Source organism: Rhinopithecus bieti, unplaced genomic scaffold, assembly GCF_001698545.2.
Source record: "Rhinopithecus bieti isolate Rb0 unplaced genomic scaffold, ASM169854v2 scaffold_7438, whole genome shotgun sequence".
Taxonomy (NCBI): domain Eukaryota; kingdom Metazoa; phylum Chordata; class Mammalia; order Primates; family Cercopithecidae; genus Rhinopithecus; species Rhinopithecus bieti.
The window spans coordinates 831,184-854,905 of record NW_016805589.1 but is presented as its reverse complement, the minus strand read 5'-3'; the positions used below and the strand labels follow the sequence as shown (position 1 = coordinate 854,905).

Below are 23,722 nucleotides of genomic sequence, written 5' to 3'. Positions count from 1 at the left end.
TTCACCATTTAAAAATGTATAATTCAGGGGTTTTAGAATATTCACAAGATTGTATAACCATTACTACTATCTAATTCCAGAACGTTTTCATCGTCCCCAAAAGAAAAACTTCCTAATACCCATTAGCAGTCACTTCTGACTCTCCCCTCCCCTTGCCTCTGGCAACCACCAGTCTGTTTTCTCTCTCTGGGTTTGTCTATGCTGGACATTTCATAGAAGCTGACCCATAACATATGGCCTTTCGTGTCTGGCTTCTTTCATCCCAGACAGCTCTTTGTGTATACACAGTCGCTCTGTGCTGTTCCGGGGCATGGGAGGAGGAGACATCATGAGATGGGCGTGGTCTCAAGGAGTGGCCTTCCTGCTGCAGATACTGGGGCCATAAGCCTAGATACCATAAATGAATATGAGAGTCTTGGGGATGAAATCCAGCAGTTAGAACAGAAACTCGTGAACTGATTTGGTTCTTCTTTTCCAATCTGGGATGACAGCTGTAACTTGACCATCCCTTAGCCACATGGGCTGAGATTTCTTTGTAGGGGTCCTCTCCTGTCCATCCTTGATCCCAGTTCTGCTTCCCTGACAGAGCTTTTATTACTACCCCCACCCCACCCCCACATACTCTACACACCTTGAAGGGCCCCTGGCATTTGTATCACAGCTGCTACCTTTGAAGAGGTGGGAAAGAGCTAAGGCGTGTGGGCATCTGTTGCTGGAGGAACACATGGGAGTGCGATGCCAATGCGTGACTGCTATTCCTCTTTGCAGGAGTCTCTCCAACCACCTGTGGAAGGTTGCCTTCTGCTAGGGACAACCCTCCCAGGGCTGAATGAAAAGTGTTTTGGCCTAGGAGTTTCCTGGGACCTGTCAAGAAAACAAAAATAATACTATGTACTAAGCTTTAGTCTATTTAGTTCCAACATCCCTATTATTAGAAAATAGACTTTGAGTACTTCATCTCTCCCTAAGTCACATAGCTAACACTTCAACCCAGTTCTGTCTGTCTAGCTGTGTTCAAACTTTTGTGCTATTTTCACACAGGGAAGCAAGGGGGCAAGGCTTGCTTTCCCATTGCACCACACTCTCTTACATTCTTTGCCACCCAAAAATATATTCCACATGCTGGATCTCTGCCCCTCTTTCTTTAGAGTAAAGCCCTCTATGAACTGACCAACGTAGTCACGTCTGCATGGCTTACGACTGATTATCTGCTGTAGAGTTTGAAAGAAATTAGAAATGAGGCCTTCCGTGGACAGAATCTCTCGTCTTCTCTTGCAGCCAACAGGAAGGCCGGGTGTGCCAAGGACGATGCCATGGTTGCTGTTCCTACCAAGGTGTCTAAGAAGAGTGAGGCATTCCCCACAATCCTTGAGGAAGCCAAGGAGTTGGTTGGCCGTGCAAGCTAATGTGGGTCCTGTGACGGCGGAAACTGAGGCGGGAGCTCCTCAGCGGAGTGGCAGACTGTCCTGCCCTGCAGCATGTGCCTAAAGGCTCAAGGGGATATTCCTCTGGGGTGGCCACTCCCACAACCCTGACCCTATCTTTCTCTCTGGCCTGCTGCTCTCTCAACATCACATACAGCTTCAGCTGCCTGGAGGCCAGAAGGAAAGGGCAGTGTGGGGGAGGCCTGAGCCCAACCCAGCCAGCCCTGGCTGTTGTATTACCAAAGCAGGGTCCATGTTTGCTGCCTTAACCCTGTCTCCTCTCTGTTACTCAGAGGGCCTCATCTCAGACAAGGCCCAGCCTGCTTTTTCTCAGCCCTGCCTTTTTAATGGGCTTTCCCCCCAGGTCAGTCTTGCTGGATCTGTGCTTTTCTTTTGTGGTTTCTTTGGCCCTGAGAACAGCATGGGGCTTGTAAACCTTTGGGCAGATCCCTCCTTTCATTGCTGTCGTCTCTGCTCTTCCCTCTCCTGGCTGTGGTTATTTATTATTAGTGGTGTGGCACTGGGAGCTGCTCCTAAGGAAGCTGGGAGCAAATCCCACCTTTACCCCACCTTCCTGGGAAAGGCCTCCAAAGCAAAGGATCTGGACCACTTTCCCTGTTGTGCTGTGGCCCAGGCCAGACAGAGCCTGTGGGCAGGCAGGCAGGGCACAGCAGCAGTGTGGGACCTGCCCCCAGCCTCTGCCATGCTTTATGCCCTTGCCTCTGTGGACCGTCTGCACCAACCCCAGGCTACTGAGCCACCTTCCCTCCTCATGCCTTCCCCGAGCTTTGGTGCATCTCATCTGGACTATGGGTTGTATTGTGACCATTCCAACACCTCACCCTCTGTCTACAAGGAAATGGGAGGTGGAGCCTCCTGGCTGAGAAATTGTTTTGCAAATGGATCTATTTTTGTATGAAAAAAAATTTTTTTAAAGAAAACTCTTCCTTCCCCCTTTCCCCTCCATAATGTAGGAAGCTTTGGTGGCAGGTTCCGGAGTTCTGGGATTTCTCCTCACAGGCCCAATCCTGAATATGCCCCTGGACCTTCTGGACCCTTGAGTCCAAGGCAGATCCTCTCTCCCAGGGAATCCGACACAGGAGGAACCCCTTCTCTGGTTGAGCTGGACCAGGCCTGAGAGCGGGAGCTCTAAGACCACAGAGTTTTTTATAAATGTATAAATGTATCGAGCCAAATGTGCAGATGCTAACTGGACATTCTGGGGAACTGGGCACCAGGAGTGCCTTCATACACTGTACCCCAGCTCTCTTCTAAAAGAGAAGTGGGAGGGCACACTGAACTGTTTGGTGTCCCCAACCACAGGAAGCTCCAATTTTCTGGCTTAGGGTGACACTTTGCCATCCTTATGCCCCTCTCAGCTTTTCATCCCCAGCTAGGAAGAAAGAATGGCACTCTTGGCCTTGGCCCAAAATTAGAGTTGTTAGAGCAAGAGAGAGCTTAGGAAGCATGAGGACAACTATAGGTGAGGCCTTACTGCCAGGAGGGAGGGTTGTGGTTGCTGGCGCTTGTGTGTAAAGGGGCAAGAGCTGCTCCTTTGGCCTATTCCTGGGAGGACTCTGATGCAGGGTGTCTGTTGCTCCCCTGAGTCACCTCCTCCCTGCTCACTGACATCTGGGGCTTTGACCCTTTCTTTTTTAATCTACTTTTGCTAAGATGCATTTAATAAAAAAAAAGAGAGAGAGGTGTGGGAGACAAAATGCAAACCTATTTCCCTTGCCTCATAGGCTTCTGGGATGTCATCACCTCCAGTTTGTTGGTTTTGTTTCCAACTGTTAATAAAGCATTGAAACAGTGCTGCAGTACAGCTTCCTGTGTGAATTTCTGAGCTGTTTTCTTTTCACTGTAGTCCAGGCTCCTCTAGTCTTTCCTGCGTCAAATCCCTGGTTGACCTGACAAATCACTGTGAAAAAGCTAACGGTGCCAGACACTTTGCTTGGGCACTGGGCTAGAGGTGGTTGCTTCTACCCCACCAGAGCTCACCTCAGGGCCGTTTGGCCACAGTAAAGGAGTGGGCGACCGGTTCAGCTCCCTGACTCTTCCACATTGCTGCTACTTGGCTTGGAGCCCTTTTTTGGAACTCACTTGTAACCTTTCATGTTCCCAGATGTCACACAAGGTTTCCTGGCAGTACCTGTGTCTCTTGCTGAGGGAAGCATCTGACTCCCACTTTCCCATCCCCTCTGCTCTGTTGGTGGCCACAGACCACATTCCAGAGTAGAGGGGCTTACCCTGGGGTAGAAACCTGAGCCTGCCCAGCAGAGGTTGGGAGCCCGAGGTCATGCTCCAGATGACTTGCCACTTGGAGCCATACTTGTCTGAGCGTGTTATGACCTGCACAAAAAAGCCAGACCAGCAATGAGCAGGCCCAGGATAGACAGGGAGGGGCCTGGAGAGGACCACAAACCCATTCAGGCAGGCTCTGAAACTGGAAATAAAAGCCTTTTAAATAGACCTGGAGCCTGGGCAGCTGCCTCTCCAGTATGGCCTAAGGTGTGGGGATGGGCTGCCTGCCGCCTCCCTCCTGTCCCCCAGAGGCCACACGTTTCTGGCTCAGAGCTATATAGGCACACATACCAATTAGGGGACCAACCACAGCTGCTTACGCGCTCTGCCAGTCTGCTGCTGTGCCTGGAATAGAACCCAGGCGCCCGGCACCCCGCCCCTCCACAGCCTGGCTCTGAGTAACAAAACCTTGCTTCCATCTCAGCAACCTTGCACACCACCCTTTCTCCCACGCTAGAAAGTCGCTCCCAGATTCTTAAGTTGGAAGGTTTGGTTTCCATGACAACAGACTTGAGCTGCCAGAGTGGGTGACCTGGCTCTGGGAGGCTCCGCAGCGTGGAGGAAGCCGCATACCCTCGCTGTCCGGTCAGATAACCGCAGTGGCTCTGTCTGCGTTCTTGGGTCCTTCCGGGTAGTTCCCCTTATAAGTCCCCCTCCACCCCCAGCTCCGTGTTTTCTGCAGCTTCTCTGGCTGCAGCAACCTCGGAATCCCACAGTGCTTCGAGGAGGCAGGCGGAGGGGGCGGGGAGATGGGAGGGCAGGCTAGTGAGTGGAACAGCACCGAGAGGAAGGAGGGAGGGGAGCTGAGACTGCGAGGGATCTCATTTCCTGCACGCCCTTTCAGTCCCCTTGACCCCGCAAGAAAAGGAGGAGCCCACCAATTTCTTAGGCTTCGCCGCGGAGATGTCAGAGGGAAGGCGAATTCCAGGTGGGGAAACTGAGGCTCGAGCTGCAGACTTGGTTTTCGAAGAATCGCCTCCCGCATTCCCTTCCACTCCCGCGGCTTTCCCAAAACCCCTAGGCAGTGGGGTGGGGTGCGGGGCAAAGGAGAGTCTACCTTCCTCCCGTGAAGACCTCCGGGGCGCTTCGAGTAGGTAATTTTAGTCGGGAAGGGGCGGGAGCTACGGAAACGTTCTCTGTCCCTTCCCCAACGCGTTTGCCCGGCGCCAACCCGCCCCCGCCCACGCCGGGGTCTCCTCTTCTGCCTGGAGACAGCCGCAAGCGTAGACTGCACACTCAACTGCACACTGACACGCCGCACTCAGATCCCCACCCCACAGCGGACCCGCCAGCCGATCACACAGCGGCACACGGTACACAGATCCACAAGCACACAGTCAATCGCACACTGTCTCATAGGCACAACGGCATTGCAAGCATACACAGCCATATTGCACAGTCACACACACACACACACATACACACACACGCGAGCGCAATTCGGAAACATCTAGATGCGCAAGGACACAAAGTCGCCTCCTGATTCCGTCCTTCTTCCAGCACCCACCTCAGCTCATCATTTCATGCACACATGCCAGGAGCTTCCATCGCTTATACAGAAACGTTCAGCCTTTCAGAAGAAACCTTTTTATTATTTTTTTGTCGAAGAAAAAAAGCCATATAAATATTAGAGTATAAAACTTGCGTGAGACAGAGGAAGAGAGTGGGGTAGGAGCTACGTGACTATGCGAAGAGAAGCGCTTATAGAAGGAGTCAGTACGGGGGAGGGGGTCGCCTTAGCGCGTGGACACAGCACAAAACACAACACGGGCCTTCGCGGGCAGATCAAGGACAGACGGCTGCGCGGAGCCCGCCGCCCGCTGCCCACCCGCCATCACGTAAAAGCACACCGTACTACACTACTGGCTATTCTACACCAGCCGAAAGAGGGAGGGGGCTCTACACTACTGTAAGGGCGGGTCTGGGGTTCTCTGGCAGCCCCGCTGGATGGCCGGGGACCCGGGGGCAGAAGGGGTGGGAGAGGAAGGTCTATGCACAAGGAGGCACTGGGGAACTTTAACCAGGCTATGGCCACTAGGGGGCGCACCGGGGGCCTGGGCAGTGGCCTTCACGGAATAGAAATGGCACCTGGCAAGGTGAAGGACTGAGTCTTCAGGAGGGCAGGGGCCCTGTGAAGAAGCCCCATCCTGGGCTGAGACTTTCTGTTCATTTGGTCCCTGCCCTAGCTCCTTGCCTCCCCAACCCAGGGACAAGAATGGCCTGGCTGGCCCGCCCTTCCTGCTGGGGCTCCACTGACCCTTCCACCAGTGGCACCTCTGGAGTACCCAGCACCCACAGAGGCCCCTCTGACCTCTCCAGGGGACCTGGTCCTAAACCTGCTTTGAGCTTCCTTGGATTGAAATGCCAGTTTAACCCATTGGTCCTGGTAGCTCAGCCCAAAGCTGGCTGCCTGGGCTGAGCCCTATTATGTAGTGGGAAGGGTCCAGCCTAGTTCTTGGTTTATGGCTGGAATTTGGAGGATGTTGTCAGTCCCCTGAGGACATACAGAACCTTCTCCAAGGCCTTGATAACTTGATGTGTCAAGCTTTGTCCATGCCCCCACCATCCACATCCACACACTTCCCTTCTTTATCTTACCACCCCATACTGTCTTGGAACATGCAGTGGAGTCTCTTGTTTGAGGAGGAGGTGGGGGAAATCACAGCATGCAGTGGGAACGTGGAACAATGAAAAACAAAACAGAAGACTGGTCCCCAGGGTGTTGGGAAGAGCCTTGGTAGCAAAATGCCCTCCCTAAATCCAGCAAGCATCAGTACCATGGGGATGGTGACCATGTCCTCCAAAACTTGAGCATTGATCTCAGGCTCTGGAAGGAGGTGAAGGGGCTGGCACCAAACCATGCTTTGGGGGAAGATTGAGAATCAAAGGAGAGGCCAAGAGGTCATGATACCCTTCCAACTCTTCAGAACTAGGAGTCTTGTAGGTTACCTGGTACTTCAACACCCCAACCACCTTACTCAGGAGAGAGGAACTGTTGGAGTTGGGTGGGGAAGAGGGAGGCATGGGATGGATGGGCCTGATTGATTTGGAAGATGGAGGAGTTCAGCTATAACTAAATGGGGTGTGGCAAATGGTTCTTGGTGTCTACACTAACCCCACTACCCCCATGGGTACAGCAATTGATTGGATGGGGGTTCCCAGCAGAACTCCCTTTGCATATTCAACCCCCGGGGGGTAAGGGGGTGGGTGTTGACTGGGCACTTGTTTCTGTTTCCCAAGGGGAGCATGGCCTTGGCCCCTACCAGTATTCTGGGGGTGAGCCCTGAAACTCTGAGGCCTGGGTACAGGTAAGGAGAAGCTGGGCTGGTTGGGGGGAGGCTGCCTTGTAGCTCTTGGCCTGGCCTCCATGTTACTTCTTCTCCTTCTTGCCTGACTTCTTCTTGTTGCCATTGCCACCTGCTGGGGCCTTGCCATCCCGCTTGCCAGCTGCATTGGTCAGTGTGGCATTGCTGCCTGGGATGTAGACGTTCTGGCGGTAGTCGGGCACATGCTGCAGGGTAAACTGGGGTCCGTAGCGGGCGCTCAAGCCCATGGTGCCGGCACCGCCTCCCAGGGTGGAGCTCCCATCAGCAGCTTCTGCAGAGACAGAGGAAGATCAGGTGGGAGCTCAACTTAGGGTCCTCAACAGTCACTCTCTTATACCCCCAGCAGTTAACGAATGCCTACACAGCACCCTGGGCCCTGACCATGCCGAACACTGGGAATACAAGGTAGTCTCTCTTCACAAGAGTTGAGGGTAGAGGTTAAGAGGCTTTGGAGTGAGAAAGTCTAGGTTTGATTCCTAGCTCCTTTCCTTACTCACTGTGATCCTGGGCAAGTCTACCTAACTTCTCTATGCCACTTCAGTTTTCTCATATGCAAAATGGGGATGATAATGGTAACCACCTCTTGTGGTTTTAGTGAATGCTAAATAAGAAAATGTATGTAAAGTACCTAAAATAGTGCCTGGTAGATCTAAGTGCTCAAAACATATTCGCTAGTATTTCTCTCAGGGCTGTGACACAGGCTCTCAGCTCCTTGCCCTGGCCTTTCTCAAGGGAGCCTCTGACTCCCACACTAGAACATGGGCTCCTGGAGGGCAGCAGCCATGGTTTGTACATGCCCCTAGCTTTTGCCAAGCAAGGCCTGGCATGGAGTAGAGATTCAGTAGTTCTCTTAGTAATTGTGTGGGGTGGGGGTGAAGAAAGCGCTCTTCCAAGCCTCCATTTCAAAACAGCATTTCTTTTTTTAGATGGAGTCCTGCTCTGTCGCCCAGCCTGGAGAGCAGTGGCGCGATCTCGGCTCACTGCAACCTCCGCCTCCTGGGCTCAAGTGATTCTCCTGCCTCAGCCCCGAGTAGCTGGGATTACAGGTGCACGCCACTAGCCCAGCTAATTTTTGTATTTCAAAACAGCATTTGAGCACCTACTGTGTGCCAGGCACTCTGCCGGATGCTTCACATGCACAATCACTGTAACCTCTACATAACAGCCCAGCCAGGTATGTGGTACGACCGCCATTTTACAGATGAGGGAACCAAGGCTTAGAAGGACCAAGGCCATACCAGGCAGCATTTATTAGAGGGGAATTCAGGCCCAAGTGTACCTAAGCGCATGCTGGAAGGGACAGTCAGTCACCAGCACCACCAGCAGCTTGGACTTTATCCCTACTCTGAGTGAATAGGAGGCAGAGAGAAGATGGAGAAGAGCCTTGCTCTATGAAGCTGAGGAGATGATGATCTCGGGGACTAGATATCTCAGGGACACTTTACACACAGGCTCAGAGTGTCACAGCCAGGTAACATTAGAGAGCACCTCTGGCCCAATGTCCCACTGTACATAAGAAGAAACTGTGGCCCAGAGAAGTCCACATTCTGGCCCTGGCTCAGCATCACCCAGGAACTTGTTTAGAATGCAGCCTCTGGGAGTTGCCAGCTGATTTGTATGCACTGTGAAGGCTGAGAGGCACTTTACTACCTCACAGGGTTGCTGTGAGGACTAAATGAGATGGCGCTTCATCCTGTGCAATACATCATCAACAGCGTCATCATCCAGCATGCCATCACCTCTACCCTTCACCTGCCCTGACTGGGTCGGGGGTGGGAGAGGAGGAAACAGGAGTTTGACTCCTTGGGGCTGGCTGCTGAAGGCCCTGAGATCCTCTGTGGCTGGGAGACAGTTAAAACCTCAGGGATGCCCAGGCCAGCCCAGGCCCAGCTGGCAGGAGAACTTCCCTCCCAGGCTCCCTCTGCTCCCACCCTAGACCCTGGGAGCGAGTAGAGAGAGTGACTAAAGCCGGAGAGGCTGAGTAATCCTGGGACATCAACCAGAAATTGAGAAATAGAGAGACAGGAAATATTTTCAAGCCGGCATAAGAGGGGGAGGGCACACGGGAGGGGAGAGCCAGGATGCGTCTCGGTTTTCCTCTTCACGCACCAATGCTCAGGCTTCTACAGCCTCCATTTCATGTCGCAAATCCCCGGAGCTGAGAGCTTTCTGGGGGCGGGGGAGAGGGGTTGAATGGGAGGGAGCAGCTGCCCACTTCCTCCTCTCCTACCCCAGCTCGCCCCCACCCCCCAGCTCTTTCATTCCGCTGACATTTCTCTGTTTTCCCTAATTAACTCCAAAAGGGAGCCAGGTCCCCACCGCCCCGCCCCTCCCCTCCAGCCGTCAGCCTCTTCCAGCCTTTCCCAGCCTGGGATGGAAGGGGTAGGGGAGGGGGGCCCAGATCTGGCTTCAAAGAGCCAGGATTCCAGAGTGATTTAGGGGCTAGAGGGGAGACCTCAGAGGCGCCAGAGAAAGAGTGGGGTGGGGGGTGTGGTCTCCCTGCACACAGAAAAGAATGAGGAGGAACACGGAGAAGCAGGCAGAAGGGAGGCAGAAACAGAATGACAGAAAAGGCCTGAGTGAGTAGCTAGAAGCTCGGCCCACCCACGTCCTACGTGCACCCAAGATCTCTGAGTAGCACCCCAGTGGGTGAAAGTGACAAAGCCATCCCCCACCCACCTCGTGGGGGGTTGCCCTGAGGTTGGGCTAGACCAGGAGGAGAGAAGATATGGAAATACAGAATGTAATAGAAAGAATTATCTGCTCTGCTCTGCCACTAAGGAACTGTGTGAGCTTGGTCAAGGCTCTGCATGGCTCAAGCCTGTTTCCCCATCTATAAATCTGAGGGGAAGAAGTTAGATTGCCAGCTTTGACCTTCTGTAGAGTCAGGTCTCCAGTGCCCCTCCCTCTACATTCCACTCCCCCCAAGGCCCACCAAGGAGCGGGATTTTCTCTTGGTCCACGGAGAGGCAGACTTAGGAGAGCCCCAAGAAGCTGGACATCTTCTGGCCTGGACAAGGTGGGGGTGATGCCTCCTCTCCTGTGCCAGCCTCTACTCAGGGAAACTCAGCTCCCAGCTCCCTGACCTCCCTGTGTCCTCTTAACCCACCCTATCCCAGGGCTGAGGCAGCAACTCCAGAGTAGCCCAGGGAGGCCTGATTAGCTGGAACACAGCTGGCTGAGCTGCAAACCGCAGCCTCCTTGAGAGCATCCCTCCCCCCAGATGTTTATTTTAAAAGCCTCCTCCCAAGTGTGGGTTTTTACTTTCCCTCTTACTTAACCCCCCTCAGCAGCCCCACAGGCCTGGCTGGGCTGGACTTCAGGAACCTCTCTGGTTTCAGGGCAAGGAAGCGGGTGTGAAAGTGAGAGCAGGACCTGACCCACCACCTCCGCCCCCAGGGTCCATTCCCAGGGCGCAGGCTCAGATGAGGGTCAGGCCCTGTGTGGGCCAAAGGAGGGAGGCCTTGACAGGGGAATGAGCTGCATGACTTGCTTGGAGGGTTTGGGGCCATAAATACTGATTTCATTTCTGTTTTGAACATCTGGATTTAGGCTAAAAAGCTGCTTCCTGGCCTCACGGTGCAAGGCCACAACAGCTAAATATACCTGTTTATTTCCCTCAAGAGCCCAACTTGGCGTCTCCTCAGACCCAGCCGCCTGCCACTTTCATACTCAGTCTCTGGCCTCTCTGGAATCATAGCCCCACCAGACCTGGGACAGCTCTGCCTCAGGAGGCCAGCAGTCCCTGCCACCTCTCTGTCCTTCCATCAACCACAGGCCTGGCCCCACTTAACCTCGAAGACATCTGGGCTAGAGTTGCCAGATTTAGTAAATAAAAGCACAGGGCTCCCAGTTAAATTTGAATTTCAGGTAAACAATGAGCATTTTTTTTTTAGTACATTATGTCTCATGCAACATTTGAGACTGACTTACGCTAAAATAGTACTTGCTGTTTATCTGACAATCAAATTTAACTGGCCATCCTGTATTTTATCTGGCAACCCTGATCTGGAAGAATAAAACAGAGCTTGAGGAAGAGATTAGCCTCTAGTCCTGCTCAGGTAATAGAGAAGCCGAGGCTGGATCCAAAGGCAGCCATGTTCCCTATAGTAGAAAGAGCATAAACTTGGGAGTTGAGCCAGGTTAGAACCTCAGCTTGGCAGCTCAAAACTGGGGACCCTGGGGCAAGTGCCTTCGCGGTTCTCTCATTTGTCAAATGTGAGAAATCAGACCTGCCTTGCAGAGCTATTGAGAGGATTCATTGACAGGAGGCCCTTAAAGTTTGTTTAGCGTGTGCGCAGGTGTGATGACAGTGCTTCTTGTGATTTCACCTGGTTCTCTACCCACCAGTCCTCCAGACGTGCTGGAGGGCAGGGCTATCAGTTCATGATATAGGGCAATGCCTTGATCCTCTGCCAGCCTCCTTATAAGCCCAGGATTTGCCGGTCCAGAAGCTAGTCTTTATTAACAGGCATTATTCTAATTCTGCTTTCTACCCAGTAAAAATGGGTTTGGGTCAGCAAAGATAATAATATATTGTGCCCTTACTCTCTGCCAATCCCGTGCTGAGGAACTTGCATGTGGCCCTGAGATTAACAATGAGATCCGTTAATACTGTGCCCATTAACAGTAAGTGAAACCGAGGGGTTTAATAACTTACCCATGGACTCATTGCTAAATGGTGGTGCCAGGATTTGAATCCAGATTGGCCTGCCTCTAAAGTCCATGCTCTTTTTTTTTTTTTTTTTTTGAGACAGCATCTCGCTCTGTTGCCCAGGCTGGAGTGCAGTGGTGCAATTTCTGCTCACCACAACCTCCGCTTCCCAGGTTCAAGCGATTCTCCTGCCTCAGCCTCCCGAGTAGCTGGGACTACAGGCGCCCGCCACCTCGCCCAGCTAGTTTTTTGTATTTTTTAGTAGAGATGGGGTTTCACCGTGTTAGCCAGGATGGTCTCGATCTCCTGACCTCGTGATCCACCCGTCTCGGCCTCCCAAAGTGCTGGGATTACAGGCTTGAGCCACCGCGCCCGGCCAATTTTTTGTATTTTTAATAGAGACGGGGTTTCACTATGTTGGCCAGGCCGGTCTCAAACTCCTGACCTCATGATCTGCCCACCTCGGCATCCTAAAGTGCTGGGATTACAGGCGTGAGCCACCGCGCCGGGCCCAGGCCTGTACTTTTAAGACGAATGATATTCTTCTTCCCCTGCTCTGGGCCCTAGTGACTCTTCAGGGACAACCACCATTGGCCGAATCTCTATTACAAAGGAAGCCCTTAGTCAACCTTATGGGAAAACCAGAATCCTACTCTGGAGTTAGGGGCAGCAAAAGAAGAGCCTCGCATAAGGAGGAGGTGTTTTCTCTGCTGGGGATTTCCACACCCACTTTCACTGCTTGAGGGCTTTTAAGCGCCAGGCCCAGAACTCTATGCTTTGCGGTATCATCTCATTTAATCTCTACAACAACCCTTTGGGGTCCCTGTCCCTGCTTTCTAGACTGAAGAAACTGAGGTTTAGAGAGATTGAGCAAGTTGATCCAAGTCCCAAAGATAGTATTAATAGGTGGCAGAGCTTAGGACCTGAGCTACGCTGTCCCATTCCAGAGCTAGACTTGTAACCACTATTCCCTCCATGAGTCTTTCCTTGTTCGCTCTCCTCTGGGCATCCCAGGACCCCCAATCCCTCTGCTGTTCCTTAGCCACCATTCCAGGCTTTATGCTTGGAATCATGGGTCCTCTCAGACCTGCCGAAAGATCTGGAGAAACTACACAGGTTTGATATCCAGTCCGCGGGCATGGTGGCTGTGAGAAGCACCCCAGAACCCCTGGTCTCCCACCCTTCCATACGCGCACTGGCACTACTCACCACTGGCGGAGGCCAAGATCATGGCTTGCAGCATCTCTGTGTCAAACTGGTTATTGGGCCAGGTGCCGGTATCATCGCCATTTTGGGAGCTGGAGAGAGAATAGGATGGTGAGCACAAACTCCCAGGCCAGCACAGCTCGTGCCCCTCCTGTCCTCTCCCTGGGCTCCCAAACCTAGTACCCTAACCTTACCCCATGCCCAAGACCTTCTTCTCTCAGCAAGGTAGGAGGCACTTCTACAGTCCTCCAGAAGCCAGAATCCCACAAGTCAGTCCCCCAAACTGGCTCTTTGATGTCTCCGATGCTTTTTTTTTTTTTTTTTTTGAGACAGGGTCTGTCATCCAGGCTGGAGTGCAGTGATGCGATCTTGGCTCATTGCAACCTCCGCCTCCTGGGTTCAAGTGATTCTCCTGCCTCATTCTCCCAAGTAGCTGGGATGACAGGCACCTGCCACTGTGCCAGGCTAATTTTTGTATTTTTAGTAGAGATGGGGTTTCACCATGTTGGCCAGGCTGGTCCGATGCATTTAACATAGTGCATTCCCCCACCCACCATGACAGAGCCTGGCTTCCTGTCACAGTGAGGAAGATCAAACCCTCTCCAGAGAACTGTAAAGGTGGGAAATGGAAGAGAATGTTCCAGAGCTAGAGAAAAAGTGGGGACCTAGGAAGTACCTAGTGGGAGATGTAGGAGGCCCCAAGAGACCCTGGAGCAGGGAGAAGAAATTTCTAAAATTCAATGGCTTCCTAAGCCCTCAGAGTAAAATCCACGGCCATGTAAGAACCTGCCCCTCCTATTTTACAAGAATCCCCGCCCCCCATCCCACTCTCAAACACTCTATCATCAAACTTTTCCCAAGGTGCACTTTCCTATCCCTCAAGTTCCCTCTTGCTGTGAATCCTGGGCAGATAGTGTTCCCTAGAATGCCAGTCCCCCAACACTTACCATGGTGACACGAATAAAATGTATCAGAGGGAATCCACTCAGACTGGGCAGTGCCTCCACTGTACTCCCATCCCAGCGGCTGCCCCACATGGCACTAGTCACACTGCAACTGTTGTTGTGCCTGTCTGTTCCTCCACCATGCTGACTTCTGTGAGGTGGGGACTCTGCCTGGTTCCTACTGAAGCACCTAGCACAAAGCCTAGCACTTGGACCTCATTGAGACTTTTAGAAACTCCAAGTACTGAAAAAACACGAAATGATTCATAATTTTAAAAAATACTAAACCATAAGAAGAACTCTACTTCTTAGCAGGTTCAGCTCTGCTTGGATTTTTCCCATAGTGATAATTTCCATGATTTTTTTTGAATTTCCAAGGATGAAATTATTTCAATTTGCAGGGGAGTGTTGGTGGGAAACAACCCTGGCACACACACAGTCTGCCCTTTAGGTAACTGTTTGGCACCATCTGGCTCAGAGAAGTGTTTCAATAAATATTTGTCGCTTGAATGAATGGGAAGAAGCCAGCAGAGACAGTTAAGTGACTGTAAGGTAATAAGAAGGGTTTGGCACCATGGGAAAGGCTGCAGGGTAGGCCTTGAAGGCATGAAAATGTGTGTGTGTGTATGTGTGTGTGCATATTTTGTCATGGTGGGTAAGCACAACCAAGAACTGCTTTACAATTTTTCCAAGGTCTGTCCCTGCTTTTGGTTTCGCCCAATCTGGGATTCCCCACCCTTAAGTAGATGAACTCAGCCTAAGAACAGACACAGGCTGCCGTGTGTGACCTCTATACCATCACAACAAACATAAAGCTAGGGTTGAAGGGGAAAGCAGGAATCTCAATTCTCCTTCCCAAAAGTGGGAAGAGTTGTAATTTTGTTTCCATTGATTCAACGATTATTTCTCTTTTCTTTTCTTCTCTTTTCTTTTCAACTAGAGTCTCGCTCTGTCACCCAGGCTGGAGTAAAGTGGCACGATCTCGGCTCACTGCAATCTGTGCCTGCCAGGTTCAAATGAGTCTCCTGCCTCAGCCTCTTGAGTAGCTGGGACTGCAGGCGGACGCACACCACCATGCCCAGCGAATTTTTGTATTTTTAGTAGAGACAGGGTTTCACCATATTGGCCAGGCTGCTTTCGAACCCCTGACCTCGTGATCCACCCGCCTCCACTTCCCAAAGTGCTGGAATTACAGGTGTGAGTCACTGCACCCCTCCAACAATTATTTCTTAAGGAATTACTATGTACCAGACACAGAGCTAGGTGTTGGGGTTATGGCTGTGGATATGATAGAAATTGTCCATCTTTACGGTGCTCATGGTGGGCACGGAGAGGCTAATTTTAAATAATTACACAGTACAGTAATTGCAGTTGTGACACTTGCCATGGGCTGTGTCAGGGGCTACCAGAGGGTATGAAGAGAGGCAGGGGCGGGCAGACCACGAGGTCAGGAGATCAAGACCATCCTGGTCAACATGGTGAAACCCTGTCTCAACCAAAATACAAAACAAACAAAAAAAAACTAACCGGGTGTGGTGGCACATGCCTGTAATCCCAGCTACTTGAGAGGCTGAGGCAGGAGAATCACTTGAACCTAGGAGGTGGAGGTTGCCACTGCACTCCAGCCTGGCAACAGAGCGAGACTCCCTCTCAAAAAAAAAAAAAAAAAAAAAAAGAGGCAGGGTTAGGCAGCTCAGCCAGTCCAGGCTTCCCTGAGAGGAAAAGACAGTGAATTTAAATCTGAAGAAATTGTCCAGGTAATTTTCAGAATACCAGCAAATACATGTAGAAGGAATGACAGAAAATCACTGCTTTGTAATCACTGATGTAAAAACAGATACAAAGCAAGGATTATCCATGAATACTAAAATTGCATGAAGGGATGCCGCCTATCTCAAAAAATCTCATTCACAGATTACTTATTAATCACAAATATTTTAAAATGTCTTTATAAAAACATTTTTATAATGGAGAGGTTTGGGACACTGTTTTCACCACGCAAACAAACTCGGCATCACTGACACTGGGACAAGCCGACGTTAGATGAGTCCCAGTGTGATGTCCCAGTGTGATGCTGCGGGAAGTATTCCTACCAAGGTGTGTAATCTGAATCTAACCATCAGAGAATAGCCAGCACATCCAGGTGAGGGGACATTTTAAAGGACAACTGGCCTGGACTCTTTAAAAATATCCATGTCATTAAAAAAATAAAAAGACTGGGAGCCAGATCCAGATTAAAGGAGAGAAAAGACGTGACAACCAAATGCAATCTATGCTCCTTGATGAAATCCTGGATTTAAAAAAAAGAAAAAAAGGATAAAAGAACACACAGAACATTTATGAAAATCTGCTGGTGGATTCTATATTATTGTATTAATGTTAAATTCCTCAACTGAATATCTGGGGTCCTTACTTCCAGCCCAACTGAGCTCTCTGTGGGCCTGGCTGAGGGTGCAGGGTCAAGGCCAGGTGGTCTCAGCCCCAGGTGAAGGGGGTTAGTGGGAATAAAGTAGGGAGAGCAGGGAAGCAGGGAGGGGTTGCAGAGAGGAGAGCATGGGGGTTGTCAGGGAGACAACGGGACCAGATGCCAGAGGTTAAGAGGATGACCTGTCATGGGGGGCAGTGGTGTTGAGGGAATAAAGCTGAGTGGAAAAGTGGGCTTGGAACCATGATGGTCAGGAGTGTAAGGAGGAGTCCTGGGAAATGGTTGAAGATTGAGGGCCAAACAGGTGGGTGGGCTGCCAACTCTGTGAAGCTGGGTAAGAGATGAGCAGAGGGAGAGAGAGACCTCTTTTTTAACCATTTACTGAAAGCTTCCTATTCTAAGCTGACTGGGTAATATGTTTGTCTTTCTTATACTCAGAACCACACTGCAGGTAAGTGTTATGATTATCTATATTTTCCAGCAGATGAAAACAGGGCTTAGAGAGGTTGAGAGATTATACCAGAGTCACACAGGTGGAACTGGTAGAGTTGCAACCTGAAACACAGCCTAATATGATTCCAGGGCCTATGATCTTATACACAACAACGTACTGGGCTTCAGCACGGAGGCCTTGGAGCCCCAGCAGCAGATATAAGGGACTCTTCCAGGATTTGGGGAATAGTGAAAAGTAAAAATGGAAGAAATGGGCTACATTTAGTCAACCATTTTCCAAGCAGTGGCCTGTGACAGGACCTAGAATTTAAGAGATGATGAATACGGTTCTTGCCCTATTGAGTGTGGGGTGTGTGTGTGTGTGTGTGTGTATAAGGGAATATCCCATAGACTGGGCTATAATAAAATACTCCCTACATCATGCTCAAAAAACTGAGAAATCTAGGAAGTCACCCTGACAACAGCCTGAATTTAATTGTATTAAAATGTAAATGAGGCTGGGCACGGTGGCTCCTGCTTGTAATCCCAACACTTTGGAAGGCTGAGGCAGGCAGATCACGAGCTTGAGCTCGAGACCATCCTGGCCAACATGGTGAAACCCCGTATCTACTAAAAATACAAAAATTAGCTGGGTGTGGTGGCGTGCGCCTGTAGTCCCAGCTACTCAGAAGGCTGAGGCATGAAAATCGCTTGAATCCGGGAGGCAGAGCTTGCAGTTAGCCCAGATGGCACCACTGCACTCCAGCCTGGAGACAGAGTGAGACTCCATCTCAAAAAAAAAAAAAAAGTAAATGAATGTGTATGTTTTCCAGTGTAGCAAAAGCCCATTAGCATTAGAAAAATAATATGTATATTCATATGAGGACTTATTCTGCAAAATAATATGTATATTCATATGAGGAGTTACTCTGCAAATGACTTGGGAAGAATTCTGAAAGACATGGGGAAATTCCATGATACACTGCAAAGAAGAAAAAAGCTATAATTCTGACAGACAGTATGGCCTCAGCTGCTATTTTTAAAAAACTAGTAGGAAATGTACCATATGACTGGGAATAACAGTTCTTGATATGTGAATAAAGTGTCACATAAAAGTGTGACAAGTTTGTGAACAATTTATTTAGGTAAATTAGATTTTTTAAAAACGAAGCTTGTGCATGTTCTTTCATTACACAAAGAAAAGTTTAGAAAGATACATATGAAAAGGTAAGGATTCAACAAATAAACTGCAAAAATGGAAGATGGAGGGGGAGTCTTTTACATTAAAAGAGCTTAAGATACTTAAGAGACACTCAGTCAAATATAAAATGTGGACCTTATATAAGAATCATCTGGGTCAGGGTGGTTGCTGGGTGGGATGGAGGCGACCTTGGAGCAGCACTTGGAAGACACAATGAAGAATCCCTCCATTGTTGGAGTCCTGTGCACAGATTCACAAGGACTTAATCTGGGTTGCCGTGGGACCCTGTCAGATGAGCACGCTGGAGTGATATCTGTTCTAGCCCAGCAAGCAGCTAAGCTAACCTCTGACCCCACTGATATTCCTGTGGTGTGTCTAGAATCAGATAATGGGAACATTATGATCCAGAAACATGATGGCATCACAGTGGCAGTGCACAAAATGGCCTCTTGACACCTCATATCTGTTCTTCGGCAGCCTGTCACAGGAACTCGATCCTACCTATGTTAATTACCTTATAGAACTACTAAAGTTCCAGTAGTTAGGCCATTCATTTAATGTGCATTGGACACTTTTCTATTTATTTAGAGTCAATTGCTTTCTAATGCTCTATGGACCGACTATTAAGATATTAGTAAGAAAGGATCATGTTTTGAAGCAGCAGGTCCAGGTCACTTTGTATATAGAATTTTGCTATATTCAATAAATCTGTTTGGAGGAAAAAAAAAAAAAAAGAATCATCTGGCAGGGCAAGGTGGCTCACACCTGTAATCCCAACATTTTGGGAGGCCAAGGAGGGTAGATCACTTGAGGCCAGGATTTCAAGACCAGCATGGCCAACATCGTGAAACACTGTTTCTACTGAAAATACAAAATATTAGCTGGATGTGGTGGTGCACACCTGTAATCTTAGCTACTCGGGAGGCTGAAGCATGAGAATTGCTTGAACCTGGGAGGTGAAGGCTGTAGTGAGCCGAGATTGCGCCACAGCCTGGGCGAGAGAGTGAGACTCTGTCTCCAAAGAAAAAAAAAGAAAAAAAAAAACAAAAACAAGAAAAAAAATAATCTGTTAAAGATGGTGGAGACCAAGATGAAATTACATGATGTCTGAGATTTGCTTCAAAAAAATCCAAGGAGAGGATAAGGGTAGGGATATAGGTGAAACAAGATAAGGCATTAGTTGAAGCTGGATAGTGTTATCATACAGGTTCATGACACCATTCTTTCTACTTTTGTACATATTTGAAATGTTCCCTATTAAATTGTAGTTGGTGGTGGTTCTCCCTAGATTGTAAAATGATGGGTGGTTTTTCTTTTAATTTTTTTCTATTTTTCATGTTTCTATAACGAGCATGTACTGTTTTATAAGCAGAAAAAAATTAAGTCGCTATTTGTTTGTTGAATGACTGCCCAAACTGAGAGACAGCAGGGATACTGTCTCTCTGAGGAGGAGGGATGGTAATGTGGAGCCATCAGAGAACAGGATGGGGACCAAATGGAGACTCTTTGTGCAGAGGCTGGGGACAGCTGCAGGGCAGGGCCTGGGTTACAGCCTAAGAAGGGGGAAATGGTTTGTTGGGCTCAGAGCTTGAGACAACAGTTATTGGGATCAGACACCCAAAGGATGACCTGAGAAGGGATAGTGGTGGAGAGGAGAAGCATGTGCCAAACAGGGACTTAAGAATGTAAGTCTTCTTCATTCTTTTCCCTTTCCCTTTTCTCTTTCTTTTTCTTTCTTTCTTTCTTTCTTTTTTTTTTTTTTTTGAGATGGAGTCTCGCTCTGTCATCCAGGCTGGAGTGCAGTGGTGCGATCTCGGCTCACTGCAACCTCCACCTCCTGGGTTCAAGCGATTCCCCTGCCTCAGCCTCCCGAGTAGCTGGGACTACAGGTGCGCACCACCACTCCTGGTTAATATTTTGTATTTTTAGTAGAGATGGGGTTTCATCATGTTGGCCAGTTTGGTCTCAAACTTCTGAGCTCAGGTGATCCGCCCACCTCAGCCTCCCAAAGTGCTGGGATTATAGGCGTGAGCCACGGCGCCTGGCCAGGTCGTCTTCCTTTTGTCTAGGCAGTGTGACCCAGTGCTGACTTGAACTTGAACAAGTTTACTGAAGAACTCAACGCTAGCCCTGCTTTGAAGCTGGTGTGTCTGACCAGACCAGGCTGGAGGGCAGTGGGCAAGATGGTGGGGAGGGAGTGAGGCAGGGCATCAACAGAAGACTGGAACCAGGGTTAGACTGAATGAAAGGAACCTTCATCCCCTCACTCCAAGGCCAGCAAAGAGAAAACTCCCTGCCATTCCCTTGATCCCAGGAGGCCTCACCATAGGGCTTTTGTGTAGGATTTCCCATTTGAAATGATTTTCCTTCTGTGTAGGCAGTGTGACCCAGAGCTGGCTTGAACTTGAACTAAGTTTACTGAAGAACTCAACACTAGCCCTGCTTTGAAGCTGGTGTGCCTGACCATCTGGAATGCTCTTCCTTCTTTTCTTCAGCTGGTTAATTTGTATTTGTCTTTCGATCTCAGCACAACTTCATTTCCAGGATGTCCTCCTCCTCCCTAAATCAAATCCCTATTATACGCCCACACCACCAGATACAATTCTACCTAGCACTATGACAGCTTCAGTCTCACATTTATTTGTGTAATTATTTGGTCAATATTTGTCTCCTTCAATGCACTGTAAACTCCTTAAGGGCAGGGGCCTCCCACATCAAAAACACTGCCTGGCCAACAGAAAGTGCTCACTGACCATTTGTTGAATGAATGAAGGAGTGAAGTTGAAGTTACTGGACTAGATCCTAGTGCTTATTTCATATTGACTACTTTGGAACCACTGAATCAAAAATGTGGCCAGGGGCAATGGCTCATGCCTGTAATTCTAGCACTTTGGGAAGCTGAGGCAGGTGGATCAGTTGAGGTCGGGGAGTTTGAAACCAGCCTGGCCGACATGGTGAAACCCATCTCTACTAAAAATACAAAAATGAGCTGGGCGTGGTGGTGCACACCTGCTGTCCCAGCTACTTGGGAGGCTGAGGCAGGAGAATCACTTGAACCTGGCAGGCAGAAGTTGCAGTGAGCTAAGATTGCACCACTGCACTCCAGCTTGGGCAACAGAGCAAGACTCCGTTAAAAAAAAAAAAAAATGTTTGTTGCATCCCCCACAGGTTAACTAAGGAAGCAAAGAGAGGAGAGAGAGAGAGGTTCCGCACCTTCTCCTCCATATTTCCAAGAGCTCCCACATGTATTCCAGGCCACTAAGCCTCTCATCTGATGAAAAGGGAGTTGAGGCAGAGGTAAGGTGCTTATCCCAGAGGACACATGAGAGGCAGTTGGTGGGGCTTCCAGGTTCAACAGTGAATTCTGCTTCAAAGTCAGTGTATGGCTTGGGGTGGAGGTAGGTAGAGGGAACATAAATGGCCTAGAACTTCTCAATGTCACCTCCTCCTAGAAACCTTCCCTGATCTTCCCCCCATTACACTCACATTGTTCTCTGCCTCTCAGAACTTACTATGATTTGTAGCTAGATTATTTTTTTTTCATGATCTCAGCTCACTGCAATCTCTGCCTCCCGGGTTCAAGCAGTCCTCTGCCTCAGCCTCCCAAGTTGCTAGGATTACAGGTGCCTGCCACCACGCCCGGCTAATTTTTGTATTTTTAGTAGAGATGGGGTTTCACCACGTTGGCTGCCAGGCTAGTCTCAAACCCCACCTTGTGGGGTGGTCCATCCACCTTGGCCTCCCAACGTGCTGGGATTACAGGCATGGGCCACAATGCCCAGGCTTTTTTTTTTTTTTTTTTTAAGTGTTACTTGTTGCAAATTTTCTGTCTCCACTGCTGGCCTGGAAGCCTGTGAGTTCCAGGATCACATCTACTTGCTCACTCTTTTTTTTTTTTTTTTTTTTTTTTTTTTTTTTTTTTTTTTTTGAGACGGAGTCTCCCTCTGTCACCCAGACTAGGGTACAGTGGCACAATCTCGGCTCACTGCAAGCTCCACCTCCCAGGTTCACGCCATTCTCCTGCCTCAGCCTCCTGAGTAGCTGGGACTACAGGCACCTGCCACCACGCCCAGCTAATTTTTTGAATTTTTGTAGAGACGGGGTTTCACCGTGTTAGCCAGAATGGTCTCGATCTCCCAACCTCGTGATCCACCCACCTCAGCCTCCCAAAGTGCTGGGATTACAGGCAAGAGCCACCGCACCCAGCCTACTTGTTTACTCTTATAGCCCAATGTTTAGCACAGGGGTAACAGCCAACTTGTTTACTCTTATAGCCCAATGTTTAGCTCATAGTAGATGCTCGATAAATATTTGTTGAATAAATGAATGAATGAATACATTAATGGCTTAATGGATAACTTATGAGAAGATTGGCAAGGCCGGCAGGGAGAAAGACAACAGCTGGGGTCAAAGGAAGGGCAAGGGCAGCCCAAGCCTTTTGATCTGCTGCTTTTTAGGGGGCTTCTAAGAAGCACTTTGCATTCCTAAAACGGGTGACAGGACTGTGCATGCCCAGGAGCTGGAATCTCTGCCATACACCAAGGGCTCCTGGGTCCTTGTGGCAACAAGGGTTTGGTTGGTTGCAGGATAGGGAGAGAGGATTCTTGGAAGCTCAGCATCTGTAGCAACTTGGCAAATGTGGACAGCAAGTACTCAACCATTGAGGAGGTAGGGTAAGGTGGCCCAAGCTCCTGCTTCTCTCCCTGGGCTCTGAGACTCCTCCAGGCTCCTGACTTCTAACTGGGAGGCCTGGCCCACAGCCTATCCCACTCTGCTCAGACCAACTGAAGATCTTTCTGCTGAAGTTTCCCTCCCCTTCAGCCCGCAGGGGGTTCCTGTCTCAGCAGGAATTCATACCAGATTGAAATGAGCAGCTGGGGCTGCTTGGATGGGAGGGTGTGTGGTGGAGAGCTGTGATCAAAGGCTCAGTGTGTGAGGGGCAGGGAAGGAAGAGAGCGCGGTGGTGGTGGTGGTGGGTGGTGGGTGGGGGGTTGTGTGTGCTGGCTTGCCCACAAGCACAAAAAAATGAGAGAAGAGACAGAGGCTCAGAGAAAAGATGAAATAAAATAAAAAGAGAGATAAAGAAAGAGTAACAGAGAAAGAGGCAGAAAAAGACAACAGGCACAGAGAGATATACAGAGACAGAGGCAAAGAAAGAGATGCAGTGAGGCTGAGAACAGAAAGGAAAGCAGAAATAGTGACAGACAGAGAAACATAGAGGCTGGGGATAGAAGAACACAAGGCGCTAGGAAATGGTGAAAGGAGAAACAGAAAAGAGGTCCAGGACAAGGACAGGGAGGCAGAGATAGAGAAGGAGAAAGTGACGAAGAGTCCTATGTAGTCACTCACTCCACATTAATTGAGCACTTATGCCATGGCGGGCACAGTGAGCGTCACAGATCGATGCAACTAGACAAATGAAAGGGACTGAAGCTGAGGTGCAGCAATCAAGACCGAAGCTAAGACAGAGATGGAGAAGAGAGGGAGAGGCAGAGATTGCAAAGCAAGATAGAGACTGAGGGAAGGACCCAGAGGTAAGAGAAAGTGGCAAAGACAGAAATTCAAGAAAAAGGGGCAGAGACACAGAGACCCCACAGACGGAGAGGGCAGGACAAGTAGGGGCAGAGGACAGTGGGAGGAGCAGCCGGATGAGGGAGGCCTGCTCCATGTCCCACCCAGTCCTTCCTCAGTCCCACCTCCTGCTGTGCTGCCTCCACTCTCCCCAGGCTCCAATCAGCCTTGGCTCTGGAGGCTCTGGAGGAGGTGCTGACTGCGGACGGCCTCCTCCGGTCAAATGTTTTTCTGC

At 49.8% G+C, this 23,722-nt stretch overlaps 4 protein-coding genes across 19 annotated transcripts in view; 2 read left to right on the top strand and 2 right to left on the bottom strand.

Annotated features, from left to right (window-relative positions):
• Positions 1–3,244, top strand: part of DIAPH1 (diaphanous related formin 1) — a 114,137-nt gene extending 110,893 nt beyond the window's left edge. The window contains 1 exon segment of the mRNA XM_017872919.1: positions 1,279–3,244. Coding sequence (XP_017728408.1) covers positions 1,279–1,406 — 128 coding nt within the window. The 3' untranslated portion in view covers positions 1,407–3,244.
• Positions 3,245–5,296: 2,052 nt separating this feature from the next.
• LOC108530194 (protocadherin gamma-C4) overlaps positions 5,297–23,722 on the bottom strand; it is a 191,671-nt gene continuing 173,245 nt past the window's right edge. For 11 of the 16 annotated variants that reach the window (XM_017872906.1, XM_017872900.1, XM_017872909.1 and 8 more), the window contains exons 3-4: positions 12,918–13,006; positions 5,302–7,325 (exon numbers count right to left, since the gene is read on the bottom strand). In XM_017872906.1, the coding sequence (XP_017728395.1) occupies positions 7,099–7,325; positions 12,918–13,006 (316 nt within the window). In that variant the 3' untranslated portion in view covers positions 5,302–7,098. Of the gene's footprint in view, positions 7,326–12,917; positions 13,007–23,722 lie in introns of all 16 variants that reach the window. The other 5 variants (XM_017872905.1, XM_017872907.1, XM_017872899.1 and 2 more) reach the window with 2 other exon arrangements.
• The window catches only part of LOC108530200 (protocadherin gamma-A12), an 86,816-nt gene continuing 68,393 nt past the window's right edge, over positions 5,300–23,722 (bottom strand). The window contains exons 3-4 of the mRNA XM_017872917.1: positions 12,918–13,006; positions 5,300–7,325 (exon numbers count right to left, since the gene is read on the bottom strand). The gene's annotated coding sequence lies outside the window, so the exon portion shown is untranslated. The remainder of the gene's footprint in view (positions 7,326–12,917; positions 13,007–23,722) is intronic.
• Positions 18,076–18,369, top strand: LOC108530202 (ragulator complex protein LAMTOR5). The gene has a single exon (XM_017872918.1). It carries the CDS (start codon positions 18,094–18,096, stop codon positions 18,367–18,369), a length of 276 nt encoding a protein of 91 aa, XP_017728407.1. The 5' UTR covers positions 18,076–18,093.

What these genes read in the sequence shown, in the direction of transcription:
- LOC108530202 (XM_017872918.1), top strand. Translation starts at nt 18,094, where the DNA reads ATGGAGGCGACCTTGGAGCAGCACTTGGAAGACACAATGAAGAATCCC.